This window comes from Onychomys torridus, chromosome 3 (genome assembly GCF_903995425.1).
Source record: "Onychomys torridus chromosome 3, mOncTor1.1, whole genome shotgun sequence".
NCBI classification, from domain to species: Eukaryota; Metazoa; Chordata; class Mammalia; order Rodentia; family Cricetidae; genus Onychomys; species Onychomys torridus.
Window position 1 is genome coordinate 129,287,915 of NC_050445.1, and position 16,108 is coordinate 129,304,022.

A 16,108-nucleotide genomic window follows, 5' to 3' on the forward strand; every position below is an offset into this window, starting at 1 on the left:
CATGCAGAGATATCAGTCTTGTTGAAAGCATCCCCATTACCTGAAAGGCAGTTGTAAGGTCAAAGATCACTGATAGAAGAGCCCACTTGTAGTGTTTCAATGAACCCTGGGAGAAGTTGCGACATATCTCAACAAATAAAAGATCTTGCAATCAAGGAAAACAATTTGAGTTTTCCCTGGGTCCAACATGGTAGGAGAGGCTGACTCCTACATGTGTCTCCTGCCTTCCCCCTGTTTGCCATGAAATGAACATAGCTACACACACACACACAAACACATAACAAAATAAATAATAAATAAATAAACAAATGAGAAAATATAATTTTCCTGAGCTATAATTGATGGATGAATGTTTATATATGTTTAATTCATATAAAAATATGTTGAAATTCACCTGTGAAATATCAATAGCCTCAAACACCAGGGAATCATCCTTACTTTCCAAGTTTCCTGAAACAATATTTACTATGACAATTATTTTATTATCCATCACTTTTACCATTTTGCATGATAAACAGTACAGTTATGCTTTCCTGGTATGTTTAATTTTGCATTCCTATATAGACAAATTCAATAAACCTCAGGGAAGACAGCTTGCAACTTCTACTTTTAACAGTCACAAAATTAGGCATTTCTCAGTAAAATTAATGAAAGAGGAGCAAAATCATAAATACTCAGCTCATAGGGAATGATTGTGTACATGTCTTCATTTTCACTTCTTCTAGTGCTTCTGTAATTCAGCACTTACTGGGTGTGTCTAGTGTCATACAGAGTGACAGATTTTAGCATGTTCTTTTCCTATTAAACACCACATTTTGTTTTATTATTGTCACCTGGACATAGAAGATACATTAATTAATTTTTACAACCGTGAGAAGCCTGCATGAGTCTTTCCTCTATCTATACTGTTACACTAACCTGGGCCTTTGCATATTGCTCCCTAGGGAGGACCCACCTTTGCCAGTCCAAGATAAAAGCTTAGTTGGCATCCTGTGCTGACTTCTCAGTCTCCACAGACTGCCTCCTCAAAATGAAGTTGTCTGTTCTGCTGCTGGTGCTGCTGCTGATTCCTGGTGAGAACTGGGGGAAGTGAGAAAGGAGAATGGATAGGGAGGATAATCCCTGAGTTCCACTACTGATCACAGGTGTTCTGTCCATGTATGAAAAGACAGAGGAGTCTTATCATCCAGGATGGGGCCTGAAGGGGTTTACATCTCTTGGAGCTTTCAGATAGGATAGAGTTTGTTCTATAATTGAAATTATGGCACAGATGGAATGGGATAGTGTAATTATTGCCTTGAAGCCCATTAGGGCTTCCAGTTCATTTTGTTTGTCAATAAGGGTAATTTAGTGTATAAAGAATTGTATGTTAAAATAAACATCCCATCTGAAATAAATATCCAGAAAGAATACATAAAGATTTTTCATGAAGTGTTTCCTTAACTTTGTGCTTCTCTGTCTTTATTTGAGCTTCCAGAGGTGATGTTGTGATGACTCAAACTCCACTCTCCCTGCCTGTCAGCCTTGGAGATCAAGCCTCCATCTCCTGCAGGTCTAGTCAGAGCCTCCTACTAAGTACTGGGACCACGTATTTGGAATGGTACCTGCAAAGGCCAGGCCAGTCTCCACAGCTCCTGATATACAAGGTTTCTAACAGTTTTTCTGGGGTCCAGACAGTTTCAGTGGTAGTGGGCCAGGCACAGATTTCACAATCAAGATCAGCAGCGTGGAACCTGAGCATTTAGGGGTATATTACTACTTCCAAGGTTCACATTTTCCTCCCACAGTGATTCAGACCCTAACAAAAACATCCTTGCTTGGGGTGGGGTGGCCCACCTGCCAAATATGTTACTTATCTGTGTGAGAGAGAGCTGCTGAGGAACTCAAGATTATTGCTTGCAGCTGAGGGACTAGGGGTATGAGCACCTGCCTTGGCCACACCTCAAGAGCTGTGAATCTCAGGTCTCTTCATCTTCAATAACAATGAAATCGCCTGAGGAGAGTTGTGCACAGGTGCTCTCTCAGTAACAATGAATGATGGACTAAGGCTGAGCAAAATCCCATTTTGATCCAACAGCCCTTGTCTGCCTTCATCATTTAAAATTATCCAATAAAGCAAAAAGAAAACCGAGACATATTGATTTCTTTATTAAACTATATAATTATGTCATTTGCCACATTTTATTCTTTTACTTAAATTCCAATTAATTAACATAATATTTCACATTCTACTCCCCTTTGTTTTCTCTTTGTGTGAAGTATGTTTATTGACTCCCTAAGCTCAGTTTATATATTAGATGTATAAATTTGGTGACTTCAATGCAATTTTATTTTCAGGTTAAATTACTTTTATTTTGTTTTCAGAGAGTGCATATTTTTTGAAATTTTCTGGTAATTGTATTTTTTGGTAGGCAAGGAACCTTTTGCTGTTATTTCTTACTAGAACATTATCTCCTACATGTTATATTCTTATTAAGAAATTACTATCAGTCTAGTAGGATACCCTTCAATGTAACATATCCCCCCCTCTCTTTCTACCTCTATGTCTTTTTTTTTTTTTTTTACCGCGAGACTTGATATTTTGGATAAGTGTTTTGCATTGAATTTATTTGAGAGTCTTTGAGCTTCCATGACCTTCATGTTCAGATAGAACTCCATTAACACTATGGTTGGTGCATGTTTACCTTTGTCTTCTCTTTGCATAAAGCCAACAATATATATTTGAATTCATTTAATGGTGTCCAATATACTGACAGTGTTGTTCATTTTCATTTGTTTATTTTAATTTATTATATTCTTTGGAAATTTAAAAACATAAACAATGATTATTTTATATTTTATTTTTACTCCCAATTATCTTCTTCCCTCTAACACTGAAAATCTTATTCTCAACAACTCCCTCCACCAGTACAGGAAAGATTCCTTTATGAGTCAGTGAGTTAATTTTCTTTGCTTGCATGAACAAGAGCTGGGTCTTATGTACTGGAACGTAGAAGCTTGTTAATGGCTAATGGCAATAATGGCTACAACACTGAAGAGAACGGCACAGCCTTTCCCAGAAGCCATTAACTGTTAATAGCCTTTTAGTGAAGAGTAGCAACTCATCAGGCTTTTCTCCACTCATGACAATGTGTGGATGGATCCAATCTTGTGCAGGGAACCACAGCAGTGAGCTCATAAGTACAGTGATCATGTCCAGGACACAGTGTTTCACAGAGTCCCTTGCTATCCTTTTCTTCTCAGATTCTTCCTACATTTTGTTGAGATATCCCTTGAGCCTGATGGGATGATATACATACCCCATTGAAGATCAGTTTGAACGTGCCATAATTATTTTGATCACTTTCAAGAACTCTGAGCTTCTACACTAAGTACCACCCATAATGTAAAGGAGTTTCTCTGATGAAGGTGGATAGCATCACTAATCTATAGCCTGTAGTACAATATTATTTTAAGGTGTGTTCCTTTTGTTTATGTTGCATTTGCTTAACTCTGTGAAGCTGTTTTACTGTGCCTCTGTAAAATACCTGATGGTCTAATAAAGAATTGGCCAATAGCAAGGCAGGAGAAAGGGTAGGTAGGCTTGGCAGGCAGAGAATGTATATATAGAGGGAGAAATCTGGGAGACGGTTTGAAGCGTGAACAGCAAGAAAAGGAGAAGGTCTTCAGGGGCCAACTACCAAGCTGCATAGCAAATCACTGTGTAAGAGTAAGATTTACAGAAGCAAGAGAACAGGAAAAGCCCAGAGGCAAAAAGTATGTGGGATAATTTGAAGTTAAGCAAAGCTGGCTAGAAACTAAGCCAAGCAAAGGCCAGACATTCAAAATTTAGGATAAGCTTCTATGTGTGATTTATTTGGAAGCTGGGTGGCAGGCCATATTTCTATGTAGGGCCTGAGAGAGTTTTTTTTTTCTTTTTTTTTTAAAGGAGGATACAGCTCTCTTAACAGGCACTGCTGTTTGGCTGGCAGTGCTAAATAGAAACAGGAAGCTAAGCAAAAACCCAGGAAACTAAGAATAAACTTCTTGTTGCAGCACAGGTACTGGCTTCCATAGCACCAGCTCCCATAGCTAGGAAGGATGAACACAGTTCAAGGTCACAAACCTCAGAGCAGACCATGAGCTTTAGGCTTGGCTCTCAAGACCTGAAAAGTGGGGAGGAGAGAGCTGAGAGGCACGTGTGGAGAGCCACGTGTGGAGAATCCAGTTGTAGGTTATCAGTCAAGACTAGAGATACTCAGTAGAAGAGATCCAGATAGAAAAACCTCTAAACATGTTACAGTGTGTTTAACAGTGTGTGTAGGCTAAAGAAAAGGGAAAGGGTATAGTCATAGAAAAAAATGAATAATTTATAAAATAAACTCTTTAAAGATAATAAAAGAAAAAAAGCCACATAAGATGGAGAATACAAAGGTAGTTTGGATCCTGTTTGTTATTATGCTAGTTTTGAATTTATTGACTCTTGAGAAGCAAAAAAACAGCTGCTTGGACTGCTAAAGTGAACCAATCTAGATATTTTTGTTACGACATATGGTATATATGTTTGTATTCTTGCTTAAGGTATTATACCTATGCAATTCATTTAAAAATGTAAGGTAAAATTCTAGTTTTTGAAAGCTGTGATTCTAAACTACATAGGATAATCAGGAATCATAGGTTAGTGATTTGTCATTTACAACAATCAAAATTGTAGATATGTTAGGTATGCTTTCCAGATCACATAGAGCTATATTTTAGATAGATGGTTTCCAAACCTTTCAAAGACCCGCAGAATATAGCATTTAAAATGTTTTGTTAACTTAGTGCTTTTCATGAGACATGTGTGCTCCTGGAAGCACCAATTTATTTCAGAGAAGATGATGGGGATTGAAGAATCACCTTATGGAGTTTATTTTTGTTGTGTCAATGTTAGCCACTAGTCAAAGAAATTGCTCTTGCCTTTGACCCATGACAATGTGCTATGCAGTCTGGACATGGAGGACACAGAGAAAAGTGACTGTTGAAATTTGCCCTAACAAGGCAAAACAGTCCTTCAAAATTCCCGCTTCACAGAAGAGTCTGCCAGATATTCTGCAGGACACAGAGGAAAGTGGCTGATAAACTTTGCCACAACAAGGCAGGACAGTCCAAAATTCTGCTTTATAAAAAAGTCTACCAGATATTCTGGGCCTGTAGGTTTAAAAATGGATGCCCCAATATTGCAAAAGAACTTTGGGTGACTGTCCAGGCAGCAAAATGTCTTTGTTGTTAGATAATATTACACCCTTCTGCATCTTTGATGGAGTTGAAGACTAAATAGTTATAGTTGTAGTTTTCCTTAGTAATGATAGAAAGTCAATTATGGTTAAAACTTTGGATTCACTAAGATAGGATAGATAATGCATTGTTTTCTATGAATATGCTAACTACAAATGGACTGAATATTGTAAATTAATTCTTACATGATAACTGTTTTTGTTGTATGTAGTTATACTATGTTAAAGTTAAAGCCTTTTTTTTTTTATTTAGACAAAAAGGGGGAAATGTAGAATATTATTTTAAGGTATGTTCCTTTTGTTTATGTTGCATTTGTTTCACTCTATGAAGCTGTGATACTGTACACATGTAAAACACCTAATGGTTTAACAAAGAATTGACCAATACCAAGTCAGGAGAAAGGATAGGCAGGACTGGCAGGCAGACAGTGTATATATAGAAGGTACAATCTGGGAAGAGGGATTGAATAGTGGAGAGTCAGAGAAAGAGGAGGACTCCAGGGGCCAGCCACCTAGCTATACTGCAAGCCATGGAGTAACAGTAAGATTTACAGAAGTAAGGGAATGGAAGAAGCCCAGAGGCATAAAGTAGATGGGATAATTTAAAGGTAAGAAAATCTGGCTAGAAATCAAACCACGCAAAGGCTGAGCATTCATAATTAAGTATAAGCCTCTGTGTGTGATTTACTTGGGAGCTGGGTAGCACTCCCTCCAAAAAAAAGAGTAAAACCCACCAACAACAATAGGTACAAACATAATAATTAGAGAAACAATATGATACCATGCCTATTCAGATAAACACCAATTGTATGCTGCCTCATAGTTTACATGACATCTCTAGCCATGGACACTTGAATGGATTTGCAATACCAGACACTAGTTCTCTACCAGTGAGTGGATCACAGATCTAACCAGAAAGCTCTAGGTTATCCATGTGAGGATCATTGCAATAGTTAACATTCTGTAAAGCAAATGCCCATTATTGCAGGTCATGAAGTACATAGCTGAGCAAGACTTTTGGTTACATATTTTCTACATCAGGGCTTTGCAGAGAAACTTCCAGACCTGAAAAAGCTAAGCATATAGGATGAGACTTACAGCTGAATGGCAGTACCATTTCTCTGTCTTCTGCAACCAAATGTATAGCATTCCTAACAATAGTATTTATGACCTAGTTTGGTGAGCAAGCAAAAAAAAAAAAAAAATGACAGTAGTGTATTGTTCTGTGGTTTGTGGCCTCTCATAATGAAGGTTCCTATACATAACACTAAAATGTTTGTTTTATAACCTGTGGTTTCTAGAGGAGCATTACCCACCATGCAATGTGCTTCATTGGTTATTGCTTCTCCTTATAACAAGAAGTAAGAAAATAGTGTTTGTAAATATATATATACTTACACTCTTAATTTTGGTTACTCAACATCTTCTCCTCTCCCCTATTCCCTGCTCTGTTCTTACTTAACCTTCTTGGCCCCTACTATTCTTACTGTCTACTTTCACATCACACACATTCTACTATTTTCTCCCTTCCTGTTCTCTTCTCAATCATTCTCTAATCAGACCTTTCTAATTCCAGCCTTACAGACTCCAGTTTAATCATTCAAATATGACAGCTCAAAATTAGGATCCACTTATGGAATGAACATTTGATATTATAGCATGTAGATTTTCATGACCGCACATTTTGTGTGCGTGTGTGAGTCACTGAGTCAGTTACTGGGACCTTATCTTTCAGGGATTGGAGTCAAAGACAGATTAATTCTGTACTTGGGACCTGTCCTTAGTGAATGAGCTGGCTGTTTGGAACCTTGGGCTTTCACAGGGACACTTTGTTCAGCCTGGAAGGAGGGGACTGGAACTACCTGTACTGAATCCACCAAGTTTAAATAAATCCTCAGGGGAGTCTTAGCCCTGGAGGAGATGGGAATGGAGGGGAGGGGATGGGAGGAAGGTGGGGGTGGGGACGGGAGTGGGGAGGACAGGGGAACCCATGACTGATGTGTAAAATTAAAACACAAATATAATAATAATAATAAAATTCTGTACTTGCTGGTTTTCTGTGACAAATTGACACATGATAAGAGTTATTAGAGAGAAAAGAGCCTCAGTTGAGGAAATTTTTCCATGAGATCCAGCTATAAAGTATTTTCTCAATTAGTGACCAATGGGGGAGTCATTGGGCTGGGGCACATGGGGGTGGTGCTATTCTGGGGCTGTTAGTCCTGGGTTTTATAAGGAAGCAGAATAAGCAAGCCAGGAAAAGCAAACCAATAAGTAGTTTCCCTCTATGGCCTCTGCATCAACTCCTGTCCAAGATCCTGCCCTGTTTGAGCTCCTGACCTGACTTCTTTGGGTGATGATCAGCATTGTCGAATATAAGCCAAATAAAACCTTTACTCCTACCACATAACCTTTCCCCTGTGGACAGACCAGGGAGCTGTTCATTGCCAAGGAGTCAGAGAGAAGCTGGGAAGTGCACTGAAGAAGCCACTCCTTGCTTCCTCCAACACCTTGTCCACTGTGAGGCACATACCCACCAGTTTCTAGTGTTCAAGTTTCTCTAATTCTTTCCTCTAGCCAGAGACTCTCTACTTGTATCAGACTAAACATATACCTGTTTCAAAATACTGAAATAAATTATCACCCTTACAAAACCCTTAATTGCACCAATGATTTATTCATACATGGCCAGGAACATATACAGCCAAGGTAGGTAGGCTGGTCTGGCCCATCTCTAGTCAGTGTATGAAAAAGAAGGCTGATATTCCTCTAAGTGAACTTTTAGGGAGAATTTTCTATTTATCATTTTATGCTTATGCATAACATCTGTGCTATTACTGCAGTTCACGGGCCATTAAAGAAACCACAGCAACTCATTCAGCAACTAATGAAGCAGATGCAGAATCCTAAAGCCAAACATTAGGCCCAGCTCTGGTAGTCCTGTGGAGGAGGGAGAGGAAAGATCAGAGAATCCAGAGGGTTCAGGGACACCATGAGAACATGGCCCACAGAATCAACTGACCAGGACTCTTGGGGGCTCAGCGAGATCACTTTGTCCCTTTTGTCTACCTGTGGAACACTTTTCCTCCTACTGGGTTGTCCATCCAGCCTTGATGTGATGGTACATGCCTGGTCTTATTGTAGAATATTATGATGTGTTTGGTTGATGACCTTGGGAGGTCTGCTCTTTCTGAGGGGTTGACTAGGGGAAGAGGGGAGGTTGTGAGATAAAACTGAGGGGAGAGGAGGGAAGGGAAACAGTGTTTGTGATGTAATATATGAGAGAAGAATAAAATCTAAATGGTTCTGATAAATTATTCTTTTAATTTGTAGAAATGACCACTCCAAACATATGAACAGTTCACAAAGAGGACACATTTTTTAATCCTTTGTAATTATTTGAGTGAGTTAAAGATTTAATAGTCCCTCTGCTGTATATCATTAACTGTCAGATATTTGCCTATATTACCATTGCCATATATTTGAAATATGTTATTTAAACAGAGGTCATGTACAGTAGAAATTTTCAAAGAAACCTCCAAACTTAAAACATAAAAAAAAAAAAATACAGTCTCTGTAGGCATATGTGTGGTTTGACCTCAGGCATCTGGGGACACAGGACTTGTACTCAGTTACTGAGATAAGTAAGACTTGCAGCTGTGCCCATCCTAACTGCTTCCCAGTAATTTGCATGCACTCACTGCACAGCCTTGAGGACTTCTTCATATACCAGTCACAGCCTGTACAGTTGTCACTGCAGTCAGGACTCAGCATGGACATGAGGGCCCCTGCTCAGCTCCTCGGGCTCCTGCTGCTCTGGCTTCCAGGTAAAAAAGGACTAAATGGGAATTTTACTGTTACACTGTGAATAGTGTTGACTGGCATTTGGGTGAGGTCCTCTCTTATCATGCCTAACTATGTGGACATTTATTTATTATGTCTCTCTCCATTTCTAGGTGCCAGATGTGACATCCAGATGACCCAGTCTCCATCCTCCCTGTCTGCATCTCTGGGAGACAGAGTCACCATCACTTGTCGGGCCAGTCAGGACATTAGCAATTATTTAAACTGGTACCAGCAGAAACCAGGGAAAGCTCCTAAACTCCTGATCTATAACACAAATAGCTTGGCAGAAGGGGTCCCATCGAGGTTCAGTGGCAGTGGGTCTGGGACAGATTATTCTCTCACCATTGGCAGCCTGGAGTCTGAAGACATTGCAAGTTATTACTGTCAACAAGGTTATACGCCTCCCACAGTGATACATGTCATAACATAAACCTCCATGGAAGCAGAAGTGAGAGGCTGGGCTGCCTCAGCTGCTCTCCAGGACTCATTCACTAAAACTGTTTCTGAGATGTTACAGGCTTTTTACAAAAATCTCACAGAGAGACATTAATTTTTCTAGAAGAGGCTAAACAGTCTTCTCTATACACTACTATCTTCCTTCCCTTTTATTTCCTACCATTCAGAGTACCAATAATGCCTTTTTCTGTCTTAGAAAAGGACACAGCTATTTCCTTTGAGGATTCTGAGTTTTATCACCATCTGGAACTCATACAGAAGAGTAGAAGCTTCTGTGGACATTCCAACCACACTTCATTTAAATGCAATGAATTTGCTTCTAAGCACTTGCATTTAAATGTCAGGGAAATATTATTGAGAGAAGCTAACAATAAAAAGAATTCCTGGTTTTCTCACAAAAGCTAAAGCACATGTGTAAGAGAAAGTGGAAGTTGCCTAACCATGATCTTCTGTTGTGCTTTGAAATTGCAGCCCTAGGTGTTGATACTCTCAGCTGTCTGCAGCACTCTGACTCCTATATCTATCCACACATCTGCTTACAAGTATCAAAGAAAGTAGAAACCACCCTCATATGACTTTCAATCCCACTATGTGAAGTGCAAATAGATTTGTTTATATGAAGTTATTAGAGTAAAGGTCTGTTTTGAACATGCCTCCAGAAGTGGTATTATTGAAGAATTTATATCCCATAGCACAGTTTTAGTAACAAAACAAAACACCAGCCCGACAAATCGATCACATCTTCAAGTCTGTTTTTTTTTATTTGAAATTGTGTTGATAAGATCTATTTCCTGTGGGCTTTTTAATATGTCTCACACACATATGTGTCTATCTGTGCATGTAGAGTACCCACAGACTAAAATACTATGATTTTGTACAAAAGAGAACAAGTCACAAGATATAATACCATATTTCTGGACTTCACATTTTCTTAGTTTTGCTGTCTTTATATTTTCTATGTAAGTTGTGGTGGACTGAGTTAATCAACTTTAGAAACTCCTTCAGGAGTATTAGTTTCTTTATGTTGAGTTTATGTGCAAACTGAAGATAATATATATTTAAAAGTGGTTTCATGGAACTGGAGAGAATGACCAGTGATTAAGAGCACCTGATGCTCTTGAATAGGACCTGCGTTTGATTCTCAGCATCCACTTGATGATCCAGAGCTATCTTTGACTTCAGTTCTAGGGGATAGAGCACACTCTTCTGGCCTCTGAGGGCACCAGACAGGCAAACAATGTTCTTATATACATGCAAGCAAAACACTCACACACAGATAAAGTCTGTGTTCAATTGTAGGCTTGTTAACATATAGGAGCTATTTCACCACCCTTTGTGTATGTACAGATTTTATTGTAATTATTTCTAAATACTTATTTTGTATACTAATCTTATCAGCAAATATTTTATCTCATGTCCTTCATTGCTCATTTATTAATAGATTTGGTGTATCTGTGTTATTATTTTAGATACAAGGGATGACAGTGACATTTTTATCTTTTCTGTAATCTGAGATAAAATGCCCAATGTTCTTTCACTCATTATGACTAAGATATTTGCCTTACCTTTATAGACAATACATGACAGTAAGATATTTTTGTGACTATGCCTTGGTTCCTTAGAAGTTTATCAGAAATAGTTATCTACTCCAATAGAAATGATTTTTTAAGACACTATGGAGTTACTTGTATAGGTTTTTTCTTAATTGTCAGGAAGATAAATTACATCAATATATTGTTAAAATGACTTTTGTGAAATACATTTAATTAGGTTATGATGCATCATGGAAGATGAAGATGGAGGGAACGGCAGGGGTAGGAGGAGGAAGAGGAGGGAAAGAAGAGGAAGAGACACTAATATACAATTTACTTTGTTCTGTTCCTCTCTATCTCTGTCTCACTTTACACATTCTTCAAAACAACTTTGTTAGATAGGACATTTTCAATAAAATATCACAATTTCTCTGTGGTGTCAGAGGATTAGTGCTGACATTAGCTTATCTTCAAGGGTAGACATATTGTTCTCTGTTTACTGTGTGCACTCCCTGTGGTCCCTAACCATAACTGCAAAAGGATCACAGAATGAGCCTTTCCTTCTTCCAATGATTCCATCTTAATGAATAGTCACTGTTTTAATTCTTTAGCTATTTTTTTTATTTTACATGTGATTTTAGTTTCCCTTTGTGTTAGACATATGTACAAATTTAAAAACATTTGAGGTGTTAATACAGATTATGTCTCCTTAAATTGTGTCTCACGATCCCACATGGAGTCCCAGAACTGCATGTGGAGGCCATGATCAATATGGTGACAGCAAAAGGTGTCTGAATGTGAAGTCACCAAACCTTAAAACCAAAGGTGTAATGGATCTGAGGTACACCAGCAGATACTACCTGAAATAAGTTTGCGCAGAATCCAGGCTGTTGTATGTTATGACTTAAATGTTCTTATTGTACATATAAAGATTTTATACTTATAGAAACACAATGCTTTAATTACAAAAATCAAAGACTTTTAAAACTATTTGTTTACCATGGTTCTTCAATTTGTTGGTTTCAAATTAGGATATTATTGAATTGTATTGTGTCAGAATGTTGATTTTCAAAATCGCTGTTAGGATTAGTTATTAGAGTTTAAAATACAAAAATTCTTAAATTCTGAACAGAATTTCCAAAATGGTTATAAACAAACATACTTCTGCCATTTTCCATTAGACATTAACATAAAGCTTCAACTTTAAAAATGACAGTTATATAATCAAAATATGAATCAACTCTGAAAACATTGAAAGTATGCTACATCCTAATCTACTCTTTATTTTTTCTGTGACTTGCCTATCATCTGAGAATTTTATCTGCAATATTAGGTATGCAGGTATAAAAAGGCATACAAATCTAACACTTAAGACTTATTACCCATCATACAGGAATTAATTTTAAAATATTATTACCATTTATTAAATAAAACAAGTCTGTATACTAATGAAATATATGACTGTGTTTGCAAAAAAATGTCTTGAGTGTATTTTTAATAAAGCAATTACAGATACTTTTTCACTTACAAAATGATATAAACAAAATTAAAAGATAAATCATTAATATACTGCTTTATAAAGCAGCTGCATTGTATGTAGGTTGCTGTATTTAAGAAAATATGGTACATATACACAATGGAGTACTACTCAGCAGAAAAAAACAATGACATCATGGGGTTTGCAGGCAAATGGATGGATCTAGAAAAAATCATCCTGAGTGAGGTAACCCAGACTCAGAAAGACAAACATGGTATGTACTCACTCATAGGAGGATACTAGATGTAAAACAAAGATGACTAGATGACCACACAACTCCAGGGAGGCTACCTAGAAAACAGGACCCTAGGAAAGACACAGGGATCACCCAAGGATAGAGAAATGGATGAGATCTACATTAACAACCTAGACGAGAGTAGGAGAAATGAAGGGCAAGGTTTGAAGGAAGGGAGGCTTGGGGGAGCAGGAGATCCCAGCTGGATCAGGAACAGAAAGGGAGAACAAGGAAAGGTAGACCACGATGGATGAGGACCACATGAGAACAGGAGTGGGCATAGTGCTGGTGAGGTCCCCTGAGGTCCAGAGTAATGCATCCTCTGTAGATTGCTGGCAGTGGTCAAGGGAAAGCCTCATCTGACCTACTATGATGATCAGATGGCCAAATACCCTGATGGTCTGGCTGGAACTCTCATCCAGTGACTGATGGAAGTGGATGCAGAGATCCTCAGCCAGGCTCCAGGTGGTACTCCATGTGTCCAGTTGTTGAGAAGGAGGAGGGACTGTGGAAGCGTGAATTGTTGAGCCCAGGATTGGAAAAAGCACAGGGACGAAAGGCCAGATGAATGGAAGTACATGAATTGTGAACCAAAAGCTGTGGAGCTCCCAGCTGGATCAGGCCCTCTGGATAAGTGAGACGGTTGAGTGGCTTAGACTGTTTGGGAGGCATCCAGGCTGTGGAACCTGGACCTGTCCTTAGTGCATGAGCTCACTGTTTGGAACCTGGGGCTTATACAGGGACATTTTGCTCAGCCTGGAAGGAGGGGACTGGACCTATCTGTACTGAATCCACCAAGTTTAAATGAATCCCCAGGGGAGTCTTGGCCCTGGAGGAGATGGGATTGGAGGGGAGGGGATGGGAGAAAGGTGGGGGTGTGGACGGGAGGGGGGAGGACAGGGGAACCCATGGTTGATGTGTAAAATTATAACACAAATATGATTTTTAAAAAGGGAAAAAAGGAAAATAAAACATTAAAAAAAAAAGAAAAAGAGAAAAGAGAAGATAAAAATCAGAAATACCATAAGGTAGCCATTAAAAAGTTAAGCAAAACACAGGAACAAGTAGTGTTACTGGAGTTAACAGGACAAAAGGCATCCATAAAATTCACTAAATCAACAGGTCAACATAAGGGAAAATACCACGAGTATCTTAGGAGACAACAAAGAATTGTGAAATTAAACTTAAAATTCTTAAGGGTGTGGTGGCACACATCTTCAATATCAGCACATTGTGGGCAGAGACAGGAGGATCTTTGTGAGGCAGACACAGTGATACTCTGTCTCTAAAACAGCAGCAAACCAAATCAAAGAAAGCCCAAATATTTATAGCTAAAAGTCCACCGAAAGTTAAGAAAAGAAGGTAGCTTCCACTTGGTATGTTATCTACTAAGATCACACCAAAGTACATGTCATACATGGAGGTGGACCTTAAATTCCTTAGCTATTTTGAAAGATTTGTGATAGCCATCATAATAACTATGATGCTCATAATAGAAAAAAAAAGATGTCTTAAGAAAAGAGAGCCTTTTATATTTATGTAATTTAGAGTATATATATTTCTTTTTCTCCATTTATTGAAAATAGATTTTTCTCTCATGATATAACCCAATTATGGTTTCCCATTCCTCTTTTTCTTCCAGTTCCTCTCCTCCTACCCTTCCATCAGGATCCATGCCCTTTCTACCTCTCAGTAGAAAACTAACAGGCTCTGCGATGCAGCATACTTGATCATGGTATATGATTTTAATCTGTTCTTGGATTTATTTTGCATCCAACCTCTAGGAGAAATAGAATCATTCAAGAGTCCTGTGCTACTCAAAAGTGTTGGCTACAGTGTGACAAAGGAACGATGGGCATTGTTTTACTGCAGAGAACAATATGAAGTAGTCTTTGACAAGTGAAGGAAAGGAGAAAACAGTAGACATGTGGCCCCTTTCTATAATATGACACTGAACACAGACTGGACCCAAGAAAATCACTTTGTCCCAACAACTTCCTCTGTGATAAAAGTTTCAGAGAGAGTCATTATCCTATATGACTATGCAGAGGGAAGGTGGGAGATGTAGAATTGAGCATGTGGCTTCCAGTATGACCACCTTCTATTGTCAGAGTAGAGGTAATCACAACACAGTTGATTATATCATTTTGCCTCATTTGATATGACTAAATTTTAAAGTTAATATTTATATACATTAAAGCAAATATTATAAAACAAACAAGTTGGTGAATTTTTTGTAGGTTTCCTAGTCATTCAAATTTCTGAATTCTATATCTGCCTCCATCAGTAACTGGATGGGAGTTCTATCATGACAGTTAGGGTGTTTGGCCATCCAATCACCAGAGTAGGTCAGCTCAGGCACTCTCTCGACCATTGCCAGTAGTCTGTCTATAGTAGAGTTATTTTTATGGATTTCTGGGGACATCTCTAGCACTGTACTTCTTCCTATTCCCATGGGGTCTTTATTTATCATGGAGTCTCTTTCCTTGTTCTCCCGCTCTGTTCCTGATCCAGCTGTGCTCTCCCATTCCCCTAAGCTTGCTTTCCCCCAACCCTAGCCCTCTATTACCCCCCCACCTCCAGTTTGCTCATCTAGCTCTCATCCATTTTTCTGTCACTGGGTGACCCCTGTATTTTTCTTAGGGTCCTCTTTAATAGGTAGCCTCCCTGGAGTTGTAAATTGCAGTCTGGTTATCCTTTGATTTACATCTAGTATCCACCTATGAGTGAGTACATACCATGTTTGTCCTTCTGAGTCTGGGTTACCTCACTCAGGATAATATTTCCTAGTTCCACCCATTTCCCTGCAAACCTCATGATGTTATTGTTTTTCTCTGCTGAGTAGTACTCCATTTTGTATATGTACCACATTTTATTTATCCATTCTTCAGTTGAAGGGCATCTAGATTGTTTCCTGGTTCTGGCTATTACTAATAATGCTACTATGAACATAGTTGAGCATGTGCCCTTGTTACCAAGGAATGATTGAGCATTCCTTGGGTATATGCCCAATTGTTGCATAGCTGGGTCTTGAGGAAGATTGGTTCCCAATTTTCTGAGAAAGTGCCATATTGATTTCAAAGTGGCTGTACAAGTTTACATTCCCACCAACAGTGTAGGAGTGCTCCTCTTGTTCCACAATCTCTCCAACATAAGCTGTCTTCAGTGTTTTTGATCTTAGCCATTCTGACAGGTGTAAGATGGTATCTCAGAGTCATTCCAGGAGTCCAACAGGTGAGAGAGAGGA

General features: G+C 38.6%; 1 pseudogene and 1 gene segment (V, D, J or C); both read left to right on the top strand.

Annotated features, from left to right (window-relative positions):
- The first annotated feature begins 1,030 nt into the window (after window positions 1-1,030).
- LOC118580196 lies at window positions 1,031-1,864 on the top strand (annotated as a pseudogene).
- A 7,163-nt stretch (window positions 1,865-9,027) lies between these two features.
- On the top strand, window positions 9,028-13,309 carry LOC118579849 (the record flags this gene model as incomplete). The annotated part of the segment is given in 3 exon segments: window positions 9,028-9,082; window positions 9,212-9,490; window positions 13,266-13,309. Coding segments are annotated over 3 exon segments (378 nt in total), but the record flags the coding sequence as incomplete, so codon positions are not given.
- Window positions 13,310-16,108: the final 2,799 nt, after the last annotated feature.